Source organism: Microtus pennsylvanicus, chromosome 1 (assembly GCF_037038515.1).
Source record: "Microtus pennsylvanicus isolate mMicPen1 chromosome 1, mMicPen1.hap1, whole genome shotgun sequence".
Classification (NCBI taxonomy): domain Eukaryota; kingdom Metazoa; phylum Chordata; class Mammalia; order Rodentia; family Cricetidae; genus Microtus; species Microtus pennsylvanicus.
The window spans coordinates 46,400,587-46,417,645 of record NC_134579.1 but is presented as its reverse complement, the minus strand read 5'-3'; the positions used below and the strand labels follow the sequence as shown (position 1 = coordinate 46,417,645).

The following is a 17,059-nucleotide window of genomic DNA, read 5'->3' as shown; positions in this document are numbered from 1 at the left end:
GACAGATAGCTGTTCTCCAGTTAATATGTCAATGTCAAATTAGAGCTTTTATTTTTTTAATCACAAAATGGGTTAACAGTCCCCGAAAAGCAAGGTTAACACGAGGAAAGAGGGGCCAAGAATATAGTAACTATTCCAACATTGTCCAATAGAACTTTCTGGAATTACATAAATGCCCAGTACCGCACAGTCCTAAGAGGAACTACTAACATGTGGGCATTGCGATGCTGAAATGCGGTCCGTGTGTCTGAGGAACGGACTTTTCAATTTTTATTTAGTTTTAATCGATTTAAATTTAGATAGTCATGTGTGAGGGCCACGGGGGTTGACATAGGCTAGCCTAATAAGGCAATCTAATATTAAAATATAAATAAAACAGAGCGAGGCAAGCTCTGATCCAAAATCAGAACTATAGACCAGTGAGTCAGACGAAGAGGATGGAAGCAGACGTGTTGCTGCATGCCCGTAACTCGGCTATCGGGATATAAGGCAGAGGATCCCAAGTTCAAGGCCAGCCTGGACATCTAATAAATAAAATGGTTCAGTTCTCCAGTACAGTGAAAGCAGACAGAACAGAGACAAGAAAAACCATGACAAAACACTATGTCAATATAGATTTCATTACATTAAAGATTAACACGTGATGATTATTTATATACACACATGTAGGTTAGCGTGATATCTCAAAACATGTGCTCCGCATTCACAGATCAACTCCACCTTCCTTTTGTCCATCCCTCCACTTCCCAACTTCCAGTCTTCACTAGTCTTTACTTGGGGTTGATTTCCATTTCCCTGGGAGCCAACTCGATGACTGTCAGATATTTATTGGCCATGTGTATGTATATTCTCTCTCTCTCTCTCTCTCTCTCTCTCTCTCTCTCTCTCTCTCTGTGTGTGTGTGTGTGTGTGTGTGTGTGTGTGTGCAGGTGCATACACTAGGGAGCTCCTTGCAGAAGTCAGAGACATTGGCTGTCTTTCTCTGTTGTACCCCTCATATTTCTCAATATTTCAGCTGGACAGCCTGGCCAATGAGGTGCCAGGGTCCACTTGTCTCTTCTGGGGTTAGTGGAGTGTTCTGCCATGCTGGGGACTAGAACGCAGGTCCTCCTGTTTGGGCAGCAAGCCCTTTACCCTGTGAGCCATATCCCCTTCCCATATCTGCCCATTTTTAAGTTGTATTCCTTGGTTTCTTAATTCTTTCTATTTTGGATGTTGTTTGGTTTGCTTTTCCATTGATGTGACAAATATCGTGAAGGGAAGCAGGGGAAGGTTGACATCAGCTCACTGCTGTGGTCCACTGTGAAGGGAAGTCCCAGCAGGGTCTGACAGCAGGAACCCGGAAGCAGGAACCCAGGCAGGAACCCAGGCAGGAACCGGAGGCAGGAACAAAGCAGTTCTGTGGGGGAGCACTGTTCACTGGCTTACTCAGTCTGCTTTCTTGCACACCCAGGACCATCTCCCTGGGAGTGTCACCACCCATGGTGGACTGAGCCCCACATCAATGACTGATCGAGAAGGTGCCCTGCAGACTTGCCCACTGCCCACCCTAATGAGGACATTTTCTCAATTGAGATTCCTCTTCCTAGATGACCCAAGTATGACAAAAGCCTAACTAGAACAAATATTAACCCTAATCCAGGATTGTTAACAGCTATTTTCCGTTTTCCGATGCTTGTGTCTTTCCTCTGTGAACTCTTTGCTATGTAGAAGCTTTTTAATTTGGTAAAATCCCACTTGTCAATTTTTACTTTTTGTTTCCTAGAGCCACAATATAGTTGTTTCATTTTGTGTTATACTGTTTGTTTGTTTTTATTTGTCTGTTTGTGACAGGGTTTTTCTAGCTAGACCTGGCTTGTTTGGGCCTCACTTTGTAGCCCAGGTTAGCCTCAAGCTCCTGGCCACCTTCCTGGCTCAGTTTCTGGAGTGCTGAGATTACAAGTGGGTACCACCCACCCACCACACTGTAGGTCCTAAACGTATATTTATTAAAAAAAAAAAAAACTTCAAATAAGGAGATGAAGAAAGCTACAGCTGGGTGTTACATGCACCTTTAATCCCAGCACTCGGGAGGCAGAGGCCAGCGTGGTCTACAGAGCAAGTTCCAGGACAGCCAGGGATATGCAGAGAAACCCTGTCTCAGGGAGGAAAAGTTACCAATATTTTGTTATACTGAATGAAAATTTTAAACAGACTTAAGGTTCATCCTCAATCAAAGTACATTTCAGCGCTAAATTAAATACGGACAGCTGGCATTAACCCGGTAATGTGGTCAAGCCAGTGACTGAGGTAACCCTACTGGCAGCAACCCGTTCTGACGAACCAATGGACTTAAGTGAAAACCAAGGCAGCATTCTGGAACATTCCCTTATTCATGACAGTGCTGTTTGTAATCGTGAAACGCTGAAGGACTCTGGGAAAACCGTTGCACCCAGAGAGGAACGATAACTGTGCGTTCACTCACAAGACACTGTGAAGGCACTAGGGAGGAATGTTCTGGCAAAGATCGATCAATTGAAAGTTATTTACATCACTCATTAAGTTGTGTCATTATTGCTGTCCACCCAAAGGCAGTTCAGTTACCAGAGGACCACATGCACGTGAAAGATGGTATGGCCTGGTGACATGGCCATCTTGGCTCTTCTATAACGTTCACACAATGCCAAACTCACCTACTGCGCATGTCTCAGGCTTGTATCCCTGTCATCACAGAATGCCTTGTTGTATCTTAAAGTGCGGTTTTAACTAGCAAACTCCCCCAGTGGTTAACGATCCACTCACGCACCGCCAACACCCTATCCCACACCTACAGTGCCTTCTTTGGACTCTTCTGCCGGCCCAGGGACTTTGCATCCTACATGCTGGGCATCTTCATCTTCAACCTGCTGCTGTACCTGGCCTTCTACATCATCATGAAGGTGAGCACGAGGGAGGAGCTGGCAGCGCGGGGAGCCTGCCCACCGCTGGGGCTGCGCCTCAGTGGTTTGCCTCTCTCTGCAGCTCCGCAGCTCCGAGAAGATCCTCCCCCTACCACTCTTCTGCATCGTGGCCACAGCGGTGGTGTGGGCTGCGGCCCTGTACTTTTTCTTTCAGAACCTCAGCAGCTGGGAGGTAAGAGGCCTCTTCTTTTATCTGAGCAGTTCTCACTCCCTTCTGCCTTTTGGACCTTTCTCTCTCTCCCCGGCATTCATTGCTTCTCATCTTTTCCCCATCATTTAAGTTCGCAGCTTCCTTTGGGAGAGAAAAGGCAAGCGGTGTGTGGTCAGCACAGCCAGGGTAATGCTACATGAACTTGCAAGCCCTGGAGATACCGCACATGTGATCTTCACCAGGTCCCTGGTGGCCTGTTCCCAGAGGTGTTTAACGCTCAGTTAGCATATCGTCACCATCTTTCCCAGGACAGTCGTCATCCATCAGTAAATGCAGGGGTAGCACAGGAAAGCTGAGCCCTCAGAAACCAGTGCTGTGTCTGAAGCCCAAACAGGATGTCTCCGCTCTCTACCACAGCCATATCAGCAATCTGATCTTAGAGCATCTATCTGTGTGACTGCAGAAAAAAAAAAAAAAACTCATGAGCAGCCATTCTGTCTCGCAAAGACGCGACAATACTTAGCAGCCATTAACTTACCTTCTGTGGCTGTGCAGTTCCCAGTCTGGGCATTTCCTGGAGCCGTGGTTCTCAACCGACCTAATTCTGTGGCCCTTTAATACAGTTCCTCATGTCGTGGTGACCCCACCCATAAAATTATTTCATTGCCAACTTCATAACTGTCATTTTGCTACTGGTGTGAATCATAATGTAAATATATGATATGCAGGACATTTGATATGTGTCCCCTGTGGGGGTCTTGGCCCACAGATTGAGAACTGCTTTCCTAGAGATAGAGCCACACATCTTGTGGCCACTTCATTCATGCAGGGTGAGCTGTAATGACTCCTAGGTCATCCATGCTATGACCCTGCATCAGCGTGTCTTCAAATCACTGAGCAGTTTTTCCGTTGTGGGGCACGGCACTTGCGATCTTCGCTGGTTCTTTTATGGTCTGTTCCCAGGGATGTTTAATGCTCGATTAGTACTTTGTCGCCTCCTTCCCATCGCAGTCTTCGTCCATCAATAAATTCAAGGCTAGGACAGGAAAGCTGAGCCCTCAGGAACCATATCGGTGCACTCTGGACAGTTGGGCTGGCTCCATTCTGGGACCAGGATAAACAGCGTTGCTGAGAGCAACTGCACACGACCCTCAGCAGCTGACTTCCCGGGTGCTTCCTCAAAATCAAACCCTGAAATGACTGAACCGTGGGTCCTTGCCCACATCTGCGTCCCCTTCCTCCAGGGAACCCCAGCAGAATCGCGGGAGAAGAACCGAGAGTGTGTGCTGCTGGACTTCTTTGATGACCATGACATCTGGCACTTCCTCTCTGCGACTGCCCTGTTTTTCTCCTTCCTGGTGAGTCACTTGGAGCTTCTTGCTGCTCTCCCTGCTTCTGCAGTCCTGCATATTCCCTGCTGTTCATCCTCAGCCTCCACCGTCCCCTCTAGTTACTCTCTGCATTCGTTCATTGCAATTCAGTGCGCTGACCATCTCCCTGCGCAGTCCAGTGACTGACCATCTCCCTGCGCTGACCATCTCCCTTGCTGACCATCTCCCTGTGCAGCCCAGTGACTGATCATCTCCCTGCGCTGACCATCTCCCTTGCTGACCATCTCCCTGCGCTGACCATCTCCCTGTGCAGCCCAGTGACTGACCATCTCCCCTGTGCAGTCCAGTGACTGACCATCTTCCTGCGCTGACCATCCCCTGTGCAGCCCAGTGACTGACCATCTCCCTGCGCTGACCATCTCCCTTGCTGACCATCTCCCTGCGCTGACCATCTCCCTGCGCTGACCATCTCCCTGCGCTGACCATCTCCCTGCGCTGACCATCTCCCTGTGCTGACCATCTCCCTGCGCTGACCATCTCCCTTGCTGACCATCTCCCTGCGCTGACCATCTCCCTGCGCTGACCATCTCCCTGCGCTGACCATCTCCCTGTGCTGACCATCTCCCTGCGCTGACCATCTCCCTTGCTGACCATCTCCCTGTGCTGACCATCTCCCTTGCTGACCATCTCCCTGCGCTGACCATCTCCCTGCGCTGACCATCCCCCTGCGCTGACCATCTCCCTGTGCTGACCATCTCCCTGTGCAGCCCAGTGACTGACCATCTCCCTGCGCTGACCATCTCCCTGTGCTGACCATCTCCCTGTGCAGCCCAGTGACTGACCATCTCCCTGTGCTGACCATCTCCCTGTGCAGTCCAGTGACTGACCATCTCCCTGTGTGATTCAGTGCGCTGACCATCTCCCTGTGCTGACCATCTCCCTGTGCAGCCCAGTGACTGACCATCTCCCTGTGCTGACCATCTCCCTGTGCAGCCCAGTGACTGACCATCTCCCTGCGCTGACCATCTCCCTGTGCTGACCATCTCCCTGTGCTGACCATTTCCCTGTGCTGACCATTTCCCTGTGCTGACCATCTCCCTGCGCTGACCATCTCCCTTGCTGACCATCTCCCTGCGCTGACCATCCCCCTGCGCTGACCATCTCCCTGTGGAATTCAGTGCGCTGACCATCTCCCTGCGCTGACCATCTCCCCGTGTTGTAATAGGAGCGGCGGGGCTGCGTCCCCAGCACCCCAGCCGCCTGGCTAGCTTATGCCCCGAAATAACAACACACAAATTGTATTCTTTTAAACACTGCTTGGCCCATTAACTCTAGCCCTTACAGGCTAATTCTCATATCCCGATAAACCCATCTCATAATCTGTGTAGCATCAGTCTTACTAGGAAAGATTCAGCATGTCTGACCTGGTGGCTTGCTTCATTGTGTGCGTCTGCCTCAGAGAGCAGAGCTATTGCCTCTGTCCGGGAGAGGGGAGCAGGGTGTCTCTCTGAGCTCACTTCCTCTTCCTCCCAACATTCTGTTCTGTTTACTCCTCCCACCTATGTTTTAACCTATCAGGGCCAAGCAGATTCTTTATTGCTTAACCAATGAAATCAACAGACTGATATATGACACTCCCACATCATCCCCGTATCTTTTTTTCTCTTACTTTAACTTCTGTGAGGCCACAACTTTCATTTTCCTCTACTTTTCAATATCTGTACACACAGAACAGTGACAAAATTATTTTCTGTGAGTTACACGGTACCCCGGGACAGAATTGATTATTGGATTCAAATGCTCAGAATTCCCCCAGGAACCACTTAAGGCATTCACCAAAATTTGTGGAATTGCTGCTTCTCACGATGGACTCTCTTCCTTCCCTTCCTCCAGGCTCACTGTGTATCTTATAAAGATTGGGTTCCTAGAGAAGCTCAAGAAGCCACCTAGCCAGCATGTTCCTAACCTAGGGTTCCTGGGATTTGCTTGTGCCCTTCCCAGAACCCATTAGTAGATATGCTAATGTAATATGGCCATCCTCTGCATCCTCCAATCATTTTTTTTAATTTCCTAATTTAAAAAATTAGGTGTCTGTCATCCTCAGAGGCCAACCATGCAATCACAAGAGTGGAGCAGGGCTTCCCTCTAGTGGCCATAGTGGAAAGTACACCCAATCTCTGTGACATGGGATGACAGAGTCGGGCTAGTGATTTCATGTGGAGAGGGAATTAGGGCAAAGTAGGAATGGTTCTTATACAGAAACCCTCAATGCTTCATCTCCAATGAATTTTATATGTCACCTTCTAAGTAATGACTACCAGGCCACCTTACTCAAATACTTTTCCATCCTCCACCCCAAGCTCTGATACTCACACATAGTCTGTGAAATACACTGCATCCTACCTCATGTGCTTTCTTCCTGTTTAAGAACCTTTCCCTAATGTGAGTTCTAGGGCAGAGGATGGATGCCGTTTTCATCCTCAGCTGTGTCTCTAGTGTCAAGCACAGCACATAAGAACTCTCTTCACAAGTATTTCAGGAAATTTACACATGAGCTGTAATTTAGTAATAAGTCCCAGCTAAAAGCAAGGCCTTGTGGATCACTGCCAAAAATACATGAACAAGTGAGGGGGCATGCCATTTCCAGTCTGTGGACGGCAGGAAGTGGGAACTTGGTGTGGCCAGGACTTATTCCCTTCCCATCTCCAATCCTCTCACTTCAGGTGTTGCTGACCCTGGATGACGACCTGGATGTGGTTCGCAGAGACCAGATCCCTGTCTTCTGAGCCTCCAGCATCACAGGGGGGAGAAGGCCCGATTCACTTTGGTGCTGTTTCGTGGGAAATATGTCCACAGCAGCATGTCCACTGCCAGACACTCCACTGGGCTCTGGGGAGTCAACTGTGTCTGCATTCATACAGGAAGGCTAGAACTTGGGGTGAGCTGCACCCCGAGAAGAATGGGAGAATGGAAGACCAGCTGTGCGCAGAAGCAAAGCCAGGAGGCTCAGGAATCTCTGTTTGCAATTTAGAGTTCAGTGTTGACAAGCTGCGTCAGGCCAGCTTGCTGCCTTGGCCCCTTCCATCCTCACCGATTGGCCGGAAGACTAGCTACTTGTACCTTCCACCTAGAGTCTTTGGTGTGGCCACTGCCACCCCTGTAAAACACCTACTGCTCTAGAAACCTAAAGCACCGTCTCACTCCCCCCCCCCCACAGGAGCCTCTGAGGCTGTGATTCCTCAGATAAGGTGCAGAAGTGAGACCAAGTCCCCACCCAACTGAGACAGACCTTCTGGTAACTCAAGTATTCAGAAGGAATGCTGAACAACCCCCCAGGTTCTTGGCACTACTGGAAATGCTCAGGATGGGACTTTGCCATGAGCACTTCCGAGGTCTGGGCCCAAGGTCTGGGGAATCACCAATTTCCAAGTGTCTTCGTCTTACCACTGGAGGGTGACCAGGCACACTGGTGCGGCCTTCTCAGAAGGGCCCTCTTTCTCCGTAGACTTCTACCAGTTCTGAGATGGATAAGGAAGGGAGGAAACTATAGCAGAAGAAGCAAGAGCAGTGACAGACTGTGCCTACTGCCTGCTCTCCTCAGCTTAAGGACTCTGGATCCCGGAGCAAATTCAACAAAGCAACAGGGCTTGGTGGTCCTCTCATACACAGCTCAACCGGTGCCCGTATGCCCTTTGCAGGGAAATAAGTGTTTCCAGCAATGTTACCCTGGACTCCTCCACCCTTGAGCCTCTCTCCTGTGACTTATGTAGATGTCACTCAGGATGGACACATGCTCCCCTCCCCGACTTGGGTTGCAGAGATCAGAGCTGATCCAGTCACCTAACACTGCATCTCTCTAAGATGTAGAACGGCTCAGCACTCTAGTTCCCGTCTCTCACACCGCCGGGCAAGCCTCATGAGAAGCCCCATTTGACCAGGCTTCCTGGTTGCCTGGAGAGTGATGTCATCAGAAAACAGACACACCTGCCTATTGCCTGGGAAACTGAAGTCTCTCCTCACCTGTGTGTTCTTGGTCACTTATTAAGGAAGCAGATGAGGCATTCCTCTTTTTAAAGGTTGTTATTCTTTATCTCAGCTGTCTGCATACTGTTCAAACATGTGCTTTGAAAGTTCGAATGGCAAGGTTTTCTTGATTTTAAAAAGGCAAAGATAATTTCCATGAATAATTTTGTGCGTTTTGTTTTTCTTCCCCAAATGGTCTCATGTTTGCAATTGGTTTTCTGTTATTCTTCATTACTTCGGAACTTACTGGTTTCTCTGGGTCCTATGAAGACTGTCGGTTAGATGGACATCCTAGTCAAACATCTTTACTGAAGCAAGAACGCTGCAAACAAGTGTGCCTAAGGCTCTTAATCCCAGCCCAGGCAGAGGCAGGTGGCCACGTGACTCAAGGCCAACCTGGTCTGCAAAGTTAAAGTTGGGTGCCAGGCCAGCTAGTGTTATGGTGAGACCAGATCTCAAAACAAACAAACAAAAAAAAGCAAGTTCAAATCTTATTGCTTATGGCGGATTGTGGATTCTTTCAAAGCAGTCCTCCTGGTGTTGAATCTTAAATAAGCCAGTAAGGAAAACCCATCCAAACAGCCCTGTGGCGTGAGTGAATAAATACAAAGCTACACTATCTGTTTTGGAAGCTTGTTTCGGGGGCAGAGAGTCAGTGAAAACAGGGCAGTAGATAGGGCCCTGTGGAAGGGGAGGAGGGAGGGTAATTGCACTGCTGTGTTTTTGTGTTCTGTTGTGTCTTGTTGTACTATAATATCATATGTCCTGGCCATTTCTATTCTTTGCAGCAGGACCAAAAAAACCCCAGACCAAGCCTGCTTTTGAAAAGAGAATTTCCACCAGGCGGTGGTGGTGCACACCTTTAATCCCAGCACTTGGGAGGCAGAGGCAGGCGGAGCTCTGTGAGTTCGAGGCCAGCTTGGTCTTGGAAGTTAGTTGTGCTTCATCTGGGATGCCAGTGTGAGCGCTGGGGTAGAGGAGGGCCACTGGAGATGTCAGGACATCACTGGAATCTAAAACAACACTTACGCTAACTCTGCCACGTTCGTGTGCTTTGCTCCTTAAAAGCAAAGGCCAGGCTAACTCTGAGGGCCAAGTGAAGCTGGCAGGTAACAGAGTGAAGGGCAGAGGCTCTTGGCTGAGAACACTCACAAGTAAAGAGAGCTTCTCAGTTGGAGGGAAACCGAGATGCAACAGCCAGGGGAGCAAGACTTTGTCCATAAAATATGAGCTCTTCACGCCTCTGACAAACACAGAGGAGGTAGCTGCACCTGTTCACGCAGGATGCCTGGAAGATTCGCCTGGTTTTATTTTAGCAGCAAGAGAAGCCAATGGAAAACTGGAGTCTATCTGGGGAAGGGACTTTCCATGACTCAAGGCAATCCCCGAGCCAGCAACTGGTGCTGAAAGCTATTGCAGCTGCTTCTCCGGTATCTCCGGTCGCCCTGCAGAATGTTCTGTGGGGTTGCAAAAGGCATGCGTCAGCGAATCAAATAATGCCCAGATGCTTCTCATTCTGAGTGACAGGCACTGTGGGGAAAGGCAGGAATAGTCTTGCAAGCGGCACCTTCATGGAAGCAGCGGTCAAGTGTGAGCGAGATCACAGAGGCAGACCTTTAGTCCGCCTGTGTCAGCCTACTAGCTGGGTGACCAAGGTTAAGCTGCAGAAACTGTGACTGTCTTCATAGCGGCTCCGCAGTGTTACCCAAAGCTCACAAAGCGGTAAGGGCCCAGGAATGCTATCAGCGCGAGGCTGGTCCTCAGGGCCCTTCTCCTAACACCCACAGGGCTATGGGACGATGAGCATAACCTTCAGCTGTCCTGGTTCTCTTTCAGATCCTCCTCCTCCTTGGCAGCCACCAGTCCTGTTTCCTGTTCCCATCTGCAGATGACCCTAGGGTTGGGAAGCCTTTTGACCTTCAGAGGCAAAGCCCAGATTATCACCTCTCCAATCCCTAGGCTCCTCCTTGCTATCTCCTGCTGCATTTTTCCTCTTAATTCCAATTTAAAAATGTTAATGCTTCCAAAATTAGGACCTAGTAGAGAGTCTGGCTATAAAGAGCATCGGTCTTTATTACTGCCATCTGGGCCCTGGGTCTCAGAGGAAGGGGAGCTTCCATTTTTGTCCTTTGGAGTGGCTGTTACCACTGGAGTCCAGCGAATGTCAGGTGTAGTGTCCCCCACACTCCTTACCCATCAGCCAGGGCTCCCACTAGCGAGCAAGCTGGAGGCTCTGCCTGTGGGGAGGGAGCCTCAGCCTCTCAGGAACCCAAACAGGTCCTAAAAGGAAGGACAAGGGTCAGGTGGCCACCATGACTCAGCTTCTGAAAGAAAGAAAGAAAGAAAGAAAGAAAGAAAGAAAGAAAGAAAGAAAGAAAGAAAGAAAGAAAGAGAAAGAAAGAAAGAAAGAAAGAAAGAAAGAAAGAAAGAAAGAAAGAAAGAAAGAGCACAGAGTAGAGACCATTTGCTCAGCCTGCAGTTGGCCAAGTGTAAACTGCCTAGGGTGGGTTACTCAGTCTAGGGGTTGTAACCCGCCTGGCAGTTCAGTAATTCCAGGGTCCCGGAGAGGCACTACCTGTAAGATATGGGCTGAGAGAGGAAGAAGGCCATGCTAGGTTTGTCAGAGCCTCTGTTTATTAGAGACAGGGTTACTGCTTATATAGGATAAGGAATTGGGGGGGGGGCACAGGGGCCTGCACTCCTGCCGCGTGGTTCATAAAGGCCAGGAGGTTACATTCGGTCAGTCACCACGTAGGCCAGGAAGTCACCAGTCACCACGTAGGCCAGGAAGTCACGAGTTGACACACCTAGTTCTCTAGATAGTTTGGAATGTGGGGCGGGTTCTGTTAATAGTTGTCTATTAACAGATAATTGGGTGTGGGGTAGGCTCTGTCAATAAAACAATTCTCAATACAATTGGGAAGTGGGGTTCTCTGCAGACTCCCTAGGGCGGTGGTTCCTGTAATAATTTTAGGAGGAAACGGCTCCTGACAGCCAAGCCCTGCCCATGATAACTCCACCTGGCAGGGAGAACAAACATTTTCACTTCCATTGTTTGGAGGAGGCAAGACATCCACCAGGGCTAAGCTTTAATGTCCCCTTGCTATGAAGTCACCATTGTCAACAAGGCTAAGTGCTTCTTTGGATCTTGGTCACTAACACATATGAGTCTGGGCAAACTTAACAAGCATCCCAGAGAAACTGGTTTGGCTGGGATTCTTCTATCAAAAGAGTCCTCCTCGCTGGAATTCTCAGGGCACACTCACAGACCTGTGTAGTCTTCTTGACATGAAGGCTTCATGTTCGGACCGGAAGACAAAGAGGACGAGGAGATGGTTAATGTCCTCACCTTGACAGGCTCTGGAATAACTGGGGAAGCAGGCTTCTGGGCACACCTGCACAGGATTATCTACATTAGGTTAGACTCTGGGCATGTCTGTAAGGGGTTGTCTTGATTGGATTAATGAGCTAGGAAAGCCTACCTTAATAGTGTTCTGTCTGTCTGTATGCTTGCTGGCCAGAAGAGGGCACCAGATCTCATTACAGATGGCTGTGAGCCACCATGTGGTTGCTGGGAATTGAACTCAGGACCTCTGGAAGAGCAGTCAGTGCTCTTAACCTCTGAGCCATCTCTCCAGCCTCCACCACCTATTTCTTAGTATATCACATGAGGGAAAAAAGAGAAATCTGGTAGTCAGTTCCATATAATCCCGCTCTGGGCCACTTTAAGCTAAATCTTGACATCCTTGTGGATAAAGTTCTCTGTCCTTTAAACAAAAGATTATCTGAAGTGATTCAACATATTTTATTTTCAGATAATGAAATGCTGCCACCAAAGAAAGATGCTGATTTGCATTTTGTGGTTTTTATTATACTGCTTGTGCAAACTCCCACAGGGCACCTGGTGCCAGGCAGGCCGCTTCCATGGAGAGGGTGGCTTCAAGCCTGTTTGCTCTGCCTCTAAAACCTGGGACAGTTGTGGAGGGATCTACTTTTTAGGGCATGCATTCCCCTTTATCTTCTTCCTACCACTCCTCTATTCCCTTCACTCAATAGTTGAAAAATATTTGGACTGGGCAGTGGGAGGAGCCAGGGCACAGCAATGGGTAAAAACATACAGACTTTTCTATCCTGTGCTCTATAATCCAAAAGAGAACATGGGTTAGAAACAAATTATTACAATGTGTTCGTTATAAGCAAGCAAGAGTGAAAGAATAGAGTGGTTCTAGCATGTCTTGGTCGCTGTTCTCTCGCTGTGAGGAGACACCACAACCAAGGCGTTTTTATAAGAGAAAGCATGTAATTGGGCTCACTTAAAGTCTCAGAGGTTTAGTCCATTACATCATGGCAAGGAGTATGGCAGCATACAGGCAGAGGCTGGTGCAGTATCTAAGAGCTGTATCCTGATCCGCAGAGAGAGACAGAGACAGAGACACTCTGGGCCTGGCATGGGTTTTGAAGCCTCAAAGTCCACCTCTAGTGACACAGTTCCTCCAATAAGATCACACCTCCTTATCCTTCTAATCCTTTCAAATAGTGCCATTCCTGATAACCAAGCATTCAAATATCTGAGTTTATGGAAACAATTCTTAATCAGACCACCATGGCATCCATGCAGAAGAGAAAATAAATCCAAATAATTTTCAACAATTTTTCAATCTAGAATGTAAAGCCCTTCTTGCTGGCACAACTTAGCATCTCTCTACAATCCATCCCAAGGACTATTTGGTCGGCTAGTTCTCCATAAAGCCTCTTTGGGGGATGCACGCTTTCTCCTTCCCCAGTTCTATCACAAATTATGAAAACAGTGCCTTGTGTTTAGCATCAAAGAGAAGAGGGTGTGTCAGGCATGGTGGTGTACATCTTTAATTCTAGCATATAGTAGGCAGAGGCACACAGATCTCTATGATTTTGAGGCTTGCCTAGTCTACACATCAAGTTCCAGGCTAACCAGGGTTACAAGTTGAGTGAGACCCTGTGGTGGAGAGAGAGAGATTAAAAATGGGAATTTAAAGACATAAGCTTCACACTAAAATGGCTCCAAATATGCCTGAGAATTCCCGGTTGGCTTTTGAGTGTTGGGTTAATGTAAAAAGAGGGCGGATGGAATGCTACGGGAGGAAGATAAGAAATGCCATAGTGGAGGAGGACAAACGGAAGCCCAGCTGAAGGCAGATTCAAACAGGCACAGTTCTCTTGCTTTTTCTTTTTTCCCCCAAGGAAGACTCTTAGTATGTAGCTCAGGTTGGTCTATAGAGCTCCTGGTCTTCAACTCATGGTCCTTCTGGTCCCTAGTGCTGAGATGACAGGTATAACAACCAAGTACTGTTTCCTCATGGCCTAAAGGGGAGGTAAGATTTCAACCTCAAATATTCCTTAAAGCTAAAACTGTGAAAAGTGGCTTTGTATTAGTCAGAACTGCCTAAAGGATAGAACACACACACACACTTTCTCTCTCTCAAGACAGAAAGGCCACATATCTAGTAGTTGTTCAGTCCATGAGACTGGATGTCTCTGCAGTCCAAACCCAGTGCTGGAGTCCTGGAGTATCCCTAGAGAGCTGATGGTCGTCAGCCTACACTGGAATCCCAAAATGTAGGTTCTAATACCAGTGAAGGAATGCTTCGGGAACAGCATAGATGACCTTGCCTGTGAGAGTGAGGGCAAGCAAAGTCTCCCTTCTATGTCCTGCTATGTGGGTGCCACCAGAAGGTGTAGCCTAGAATTAATTGGGTCTTCTGACCTCTCTCGCATGGTCAACTGCTTGGGTTTATAGTTTTCCCATATGTGGTCAAGTTGACAACCTTAGCCATCACAGTAAGCAAGCAGAGACGGGACGTGGAGGGAAACACAATTTCAGGGTAACAAAAACAAAGGGGTAACCCACAAGGGAAGAGAACGGTGTAACTTCCCCAGCAACAGTGTACAGGAGTGTTGGTGGCCACTAATGGGCAGAGCCTGTAGAATGTCGTTTAGCTGTATACATGCTAGGGAATAGTGGCTGGACCAAAGGAAGAAGAACAAAGTATTGATGCAGAGGCTTTTACCTGTTTGTTAGGTAGATTTAAAAAAAAAAGGATTTATTTATTTATTATGTATACAGTGTTCTTCCTGCATGTATACCTGCACACCACAAGAGGGCACCAGCTCTTATTCTAGATGGTTGTGAGCCAGCATGTGGTTGCTGGAAATTGAACCCAGGCCCTCTGGAAAAAGTCTGTGCTCTTCACCTCTGAGCCATCTCTCCAGTCTGTTAGGTAGATTTTTAAAAACTAATTAATTAATTAATGTGCATTGGTGTTTTGCCTGCATGTATGTTTGTGTGAGGGTGTTGGATGCCCTGGAACTGGAGTTGCAGACAGTTGTGAGCTGCTGTGTGGGTACTGGGAATTGAACCCTGGTCCTCTGGAAGAGCAGCCAGTGCTCTTAACTGCTGAGTCATCTCTTCAGTCCCAATTTGTTAGGCAGACTAAAGGGGGGCGGGGGCAGACTCTCAGGTCCCTCTGAGCCGAGGGTACAGAGACCTGCAGCTAATACAGGATGCATTTTAAAATATCACCTGTATGTGGTGGTCCAAAGAGGCCAAAGGTTAGTTTTGGGACTTGTTTTCAGTTTGAGATTATTGTGCTTCTAACTCAAACAAAGGTCCCACCTAGTTGTCAATCAGAATTCTTCTCCCTCAAGGCTACTGTAAACAGGTGTGGCTAGTTGCCAGACCCTGTGCTCCTGAAATAGGGAAGTAGTTGGTTCCTACCTAAAACAAAAGTCTAAGGAACCAACTAAGTTCTTGTTCCCTTTATGGAAATAACTTGGGATTCTACCCAGGGAGTGGTTTGCCTACAGAGTGGTCTAGGGCACGTGTCAAGGGCGTGAGTGCTGACCCCTTGACTTTCAATTTGCGTGTTAATGCAGTCCTTTTGTTCTACTCCTACCTTTTGAAATCAGGGGTATATTAAGTTCTTGGAAATTAAACGCGAACGAATGTTCAGTACTCACTGAAATTTCCTCCTGATACTATCCTTTGTGTTTCTGCATTTTGTTATTTTTGTTCCTGTCTTGTATTGCTTCTAGATTCCCACGCCTCCACTCTGGAAGAAAGGTAATCTTGTCGGGGATGGCCCCTGACACCTGTAGGGTCTTGCAACGTAGCTCAGTTGTTGGACTGCTTGCCTAGCAGCATGGAGCCTTGGGTTTGAGTCCGTCGCGGCATAAACTGGGCATGGTGCTGTAAACGATAATCCTAGCACTCAGGAGGCTGAAGGCCGGAGGATCAGAAGCTCAAAGTTGAGGTGTTATAGATTAAGCACTGTGGGTAGGGCACTTGCCTACCACAATCACTAGAATTGGGGTTCAGTCCTTAGCACTAGTAGAGAAAACAAGCCCATGTTCAGTGCCAGCAGAGAGCAAAGACTTAGAGACAGGGACATCTGGGGTGGGGAGCATTTTACTTCATCATCAAATAAAGGAAAGCAGTGCCTCCTAGACTTGGACACCGCCAGGTTCTCTCCCGCTACAGACACGAGGCTGGAGTCACTCCAGCACTGCAGGACCTAACTGCTGCCAATCCCAGCTCCTGACTCCATCCCAGATGTGCCCCTGAGTGGCAGAATCGATGATTCAAACAGCGCCCATCCATCAGACACCCTGCCAACAGTGGATCAGATCCTGAAATCTCCCCATTCCCCACATGGAGAAACTGATGCTGAGAGAGACCACTAGGGAAGGACCACCGCTGCAGAAACTTGAATTTCCAGTCTGTAAAGCGTGACTCGGGTCAGACCAGAGTAGGCACAATTGTACCACAGGAAGATCCAGCCATTCTCTGGGTGTATTTCCACACATGCAAGACACACAGCCTGGAGTAACACAACTACCGAGCAGCTGAGCTTATTAACAGAAAGCAACCACAATTCTGAAAACCCAGGGATATGTGGCTATTACAGAAACCTCGCTTACAATGAACCTGCAAGGTCACTGGAGAGCCAGGCAATGAAACTAAAGTTTTGGAAATTTTTGGCTAAATTGGAAAAGCAGAACTCATGTGAGGAAGACTGCATCCATTCCAGAACCTATAGAGTTCAGAATTAAAGTCTTTTTCTTTAAAATATAAGTTCAGTGACTATACTTGGCAAAGAACTGTAGATTCAAAAGCTCTCATGTTAAATTAAAATTCACATGCTTTAAAGTTTCAGGTTACCACTGGGAGCCTGCTGGTTCAAACGTAAAATTGAAAATGGAGAGAGCCGGGCCTTTAATCCCAGCACTCGGAAGGCAGTAGCAGGTGGATCTCTGTAAATTTGAGACCAACCTGGTCTATAAGAGCTAGTTCCAGGACAGGCTCCAAAGCTACAGAGAAACTCTGCCTTCAAAAACAAAAACAAAACAAAACAACAACAAAAAAAAGAAAATAGAAAGCAAAGGAATGTAGTGGCTTTTCTAAATTAAAAGAAAAAAGGGCTGGGCTGGGTGATGGTGGTGGCTCATGCCAAGTATCTGCTGCCCAAATGCAAGCGAACACATTACCTTAGAAGTAATTTTTCTTCGTATGATGCCAAAAAGTTGCTCTTTTCTAAGTATTATTTGTTCTGAATTGGGGATTGATCATTTATACCCCA

General features: G+C 47.8%; 1 protein-coding gene across 2 annotated transcripts in view; it reads left to right on the top strand.

The window, feature by feature from the left end:
- Positions 1 to 8,603, top strand: part of Sidt1 (SID1 transmembrane family member 1) — a 90,256-nt gene extending 81,653 nt beyond the window's left edge. The window contains exons 22-25 of one of the 2 annotated variants that reach the window (XM_075963304.1): positions 2,813 to 2,918; positions 3,001 to 3,111; positions 4,335 to 4,448; positions 7,145 to 8,603. In XM_075963304.1, the coding sequence (XP_075819419.1) occupies positions 2,813 to 2,918; positions 3,001 to 3,111; positions 4,335 to 4,448; positions 7,145 to 7,207 (394 nt within the window). In that variant the 3' untranslated portion in view covers positions 7,208 to 8,603. The remainder of the gene's footprint in view (positions 1 to 2,812; positions 2,919 to 3,000; positions 3,112 to 4,334; positions 4,449 to 7,144) is intronic. The other variant, XM_075963295.1, reaches the window with a different exon arrangement.
- Positions 8,604 to 17,059: the final 8,456 nt, after the last annotated feature.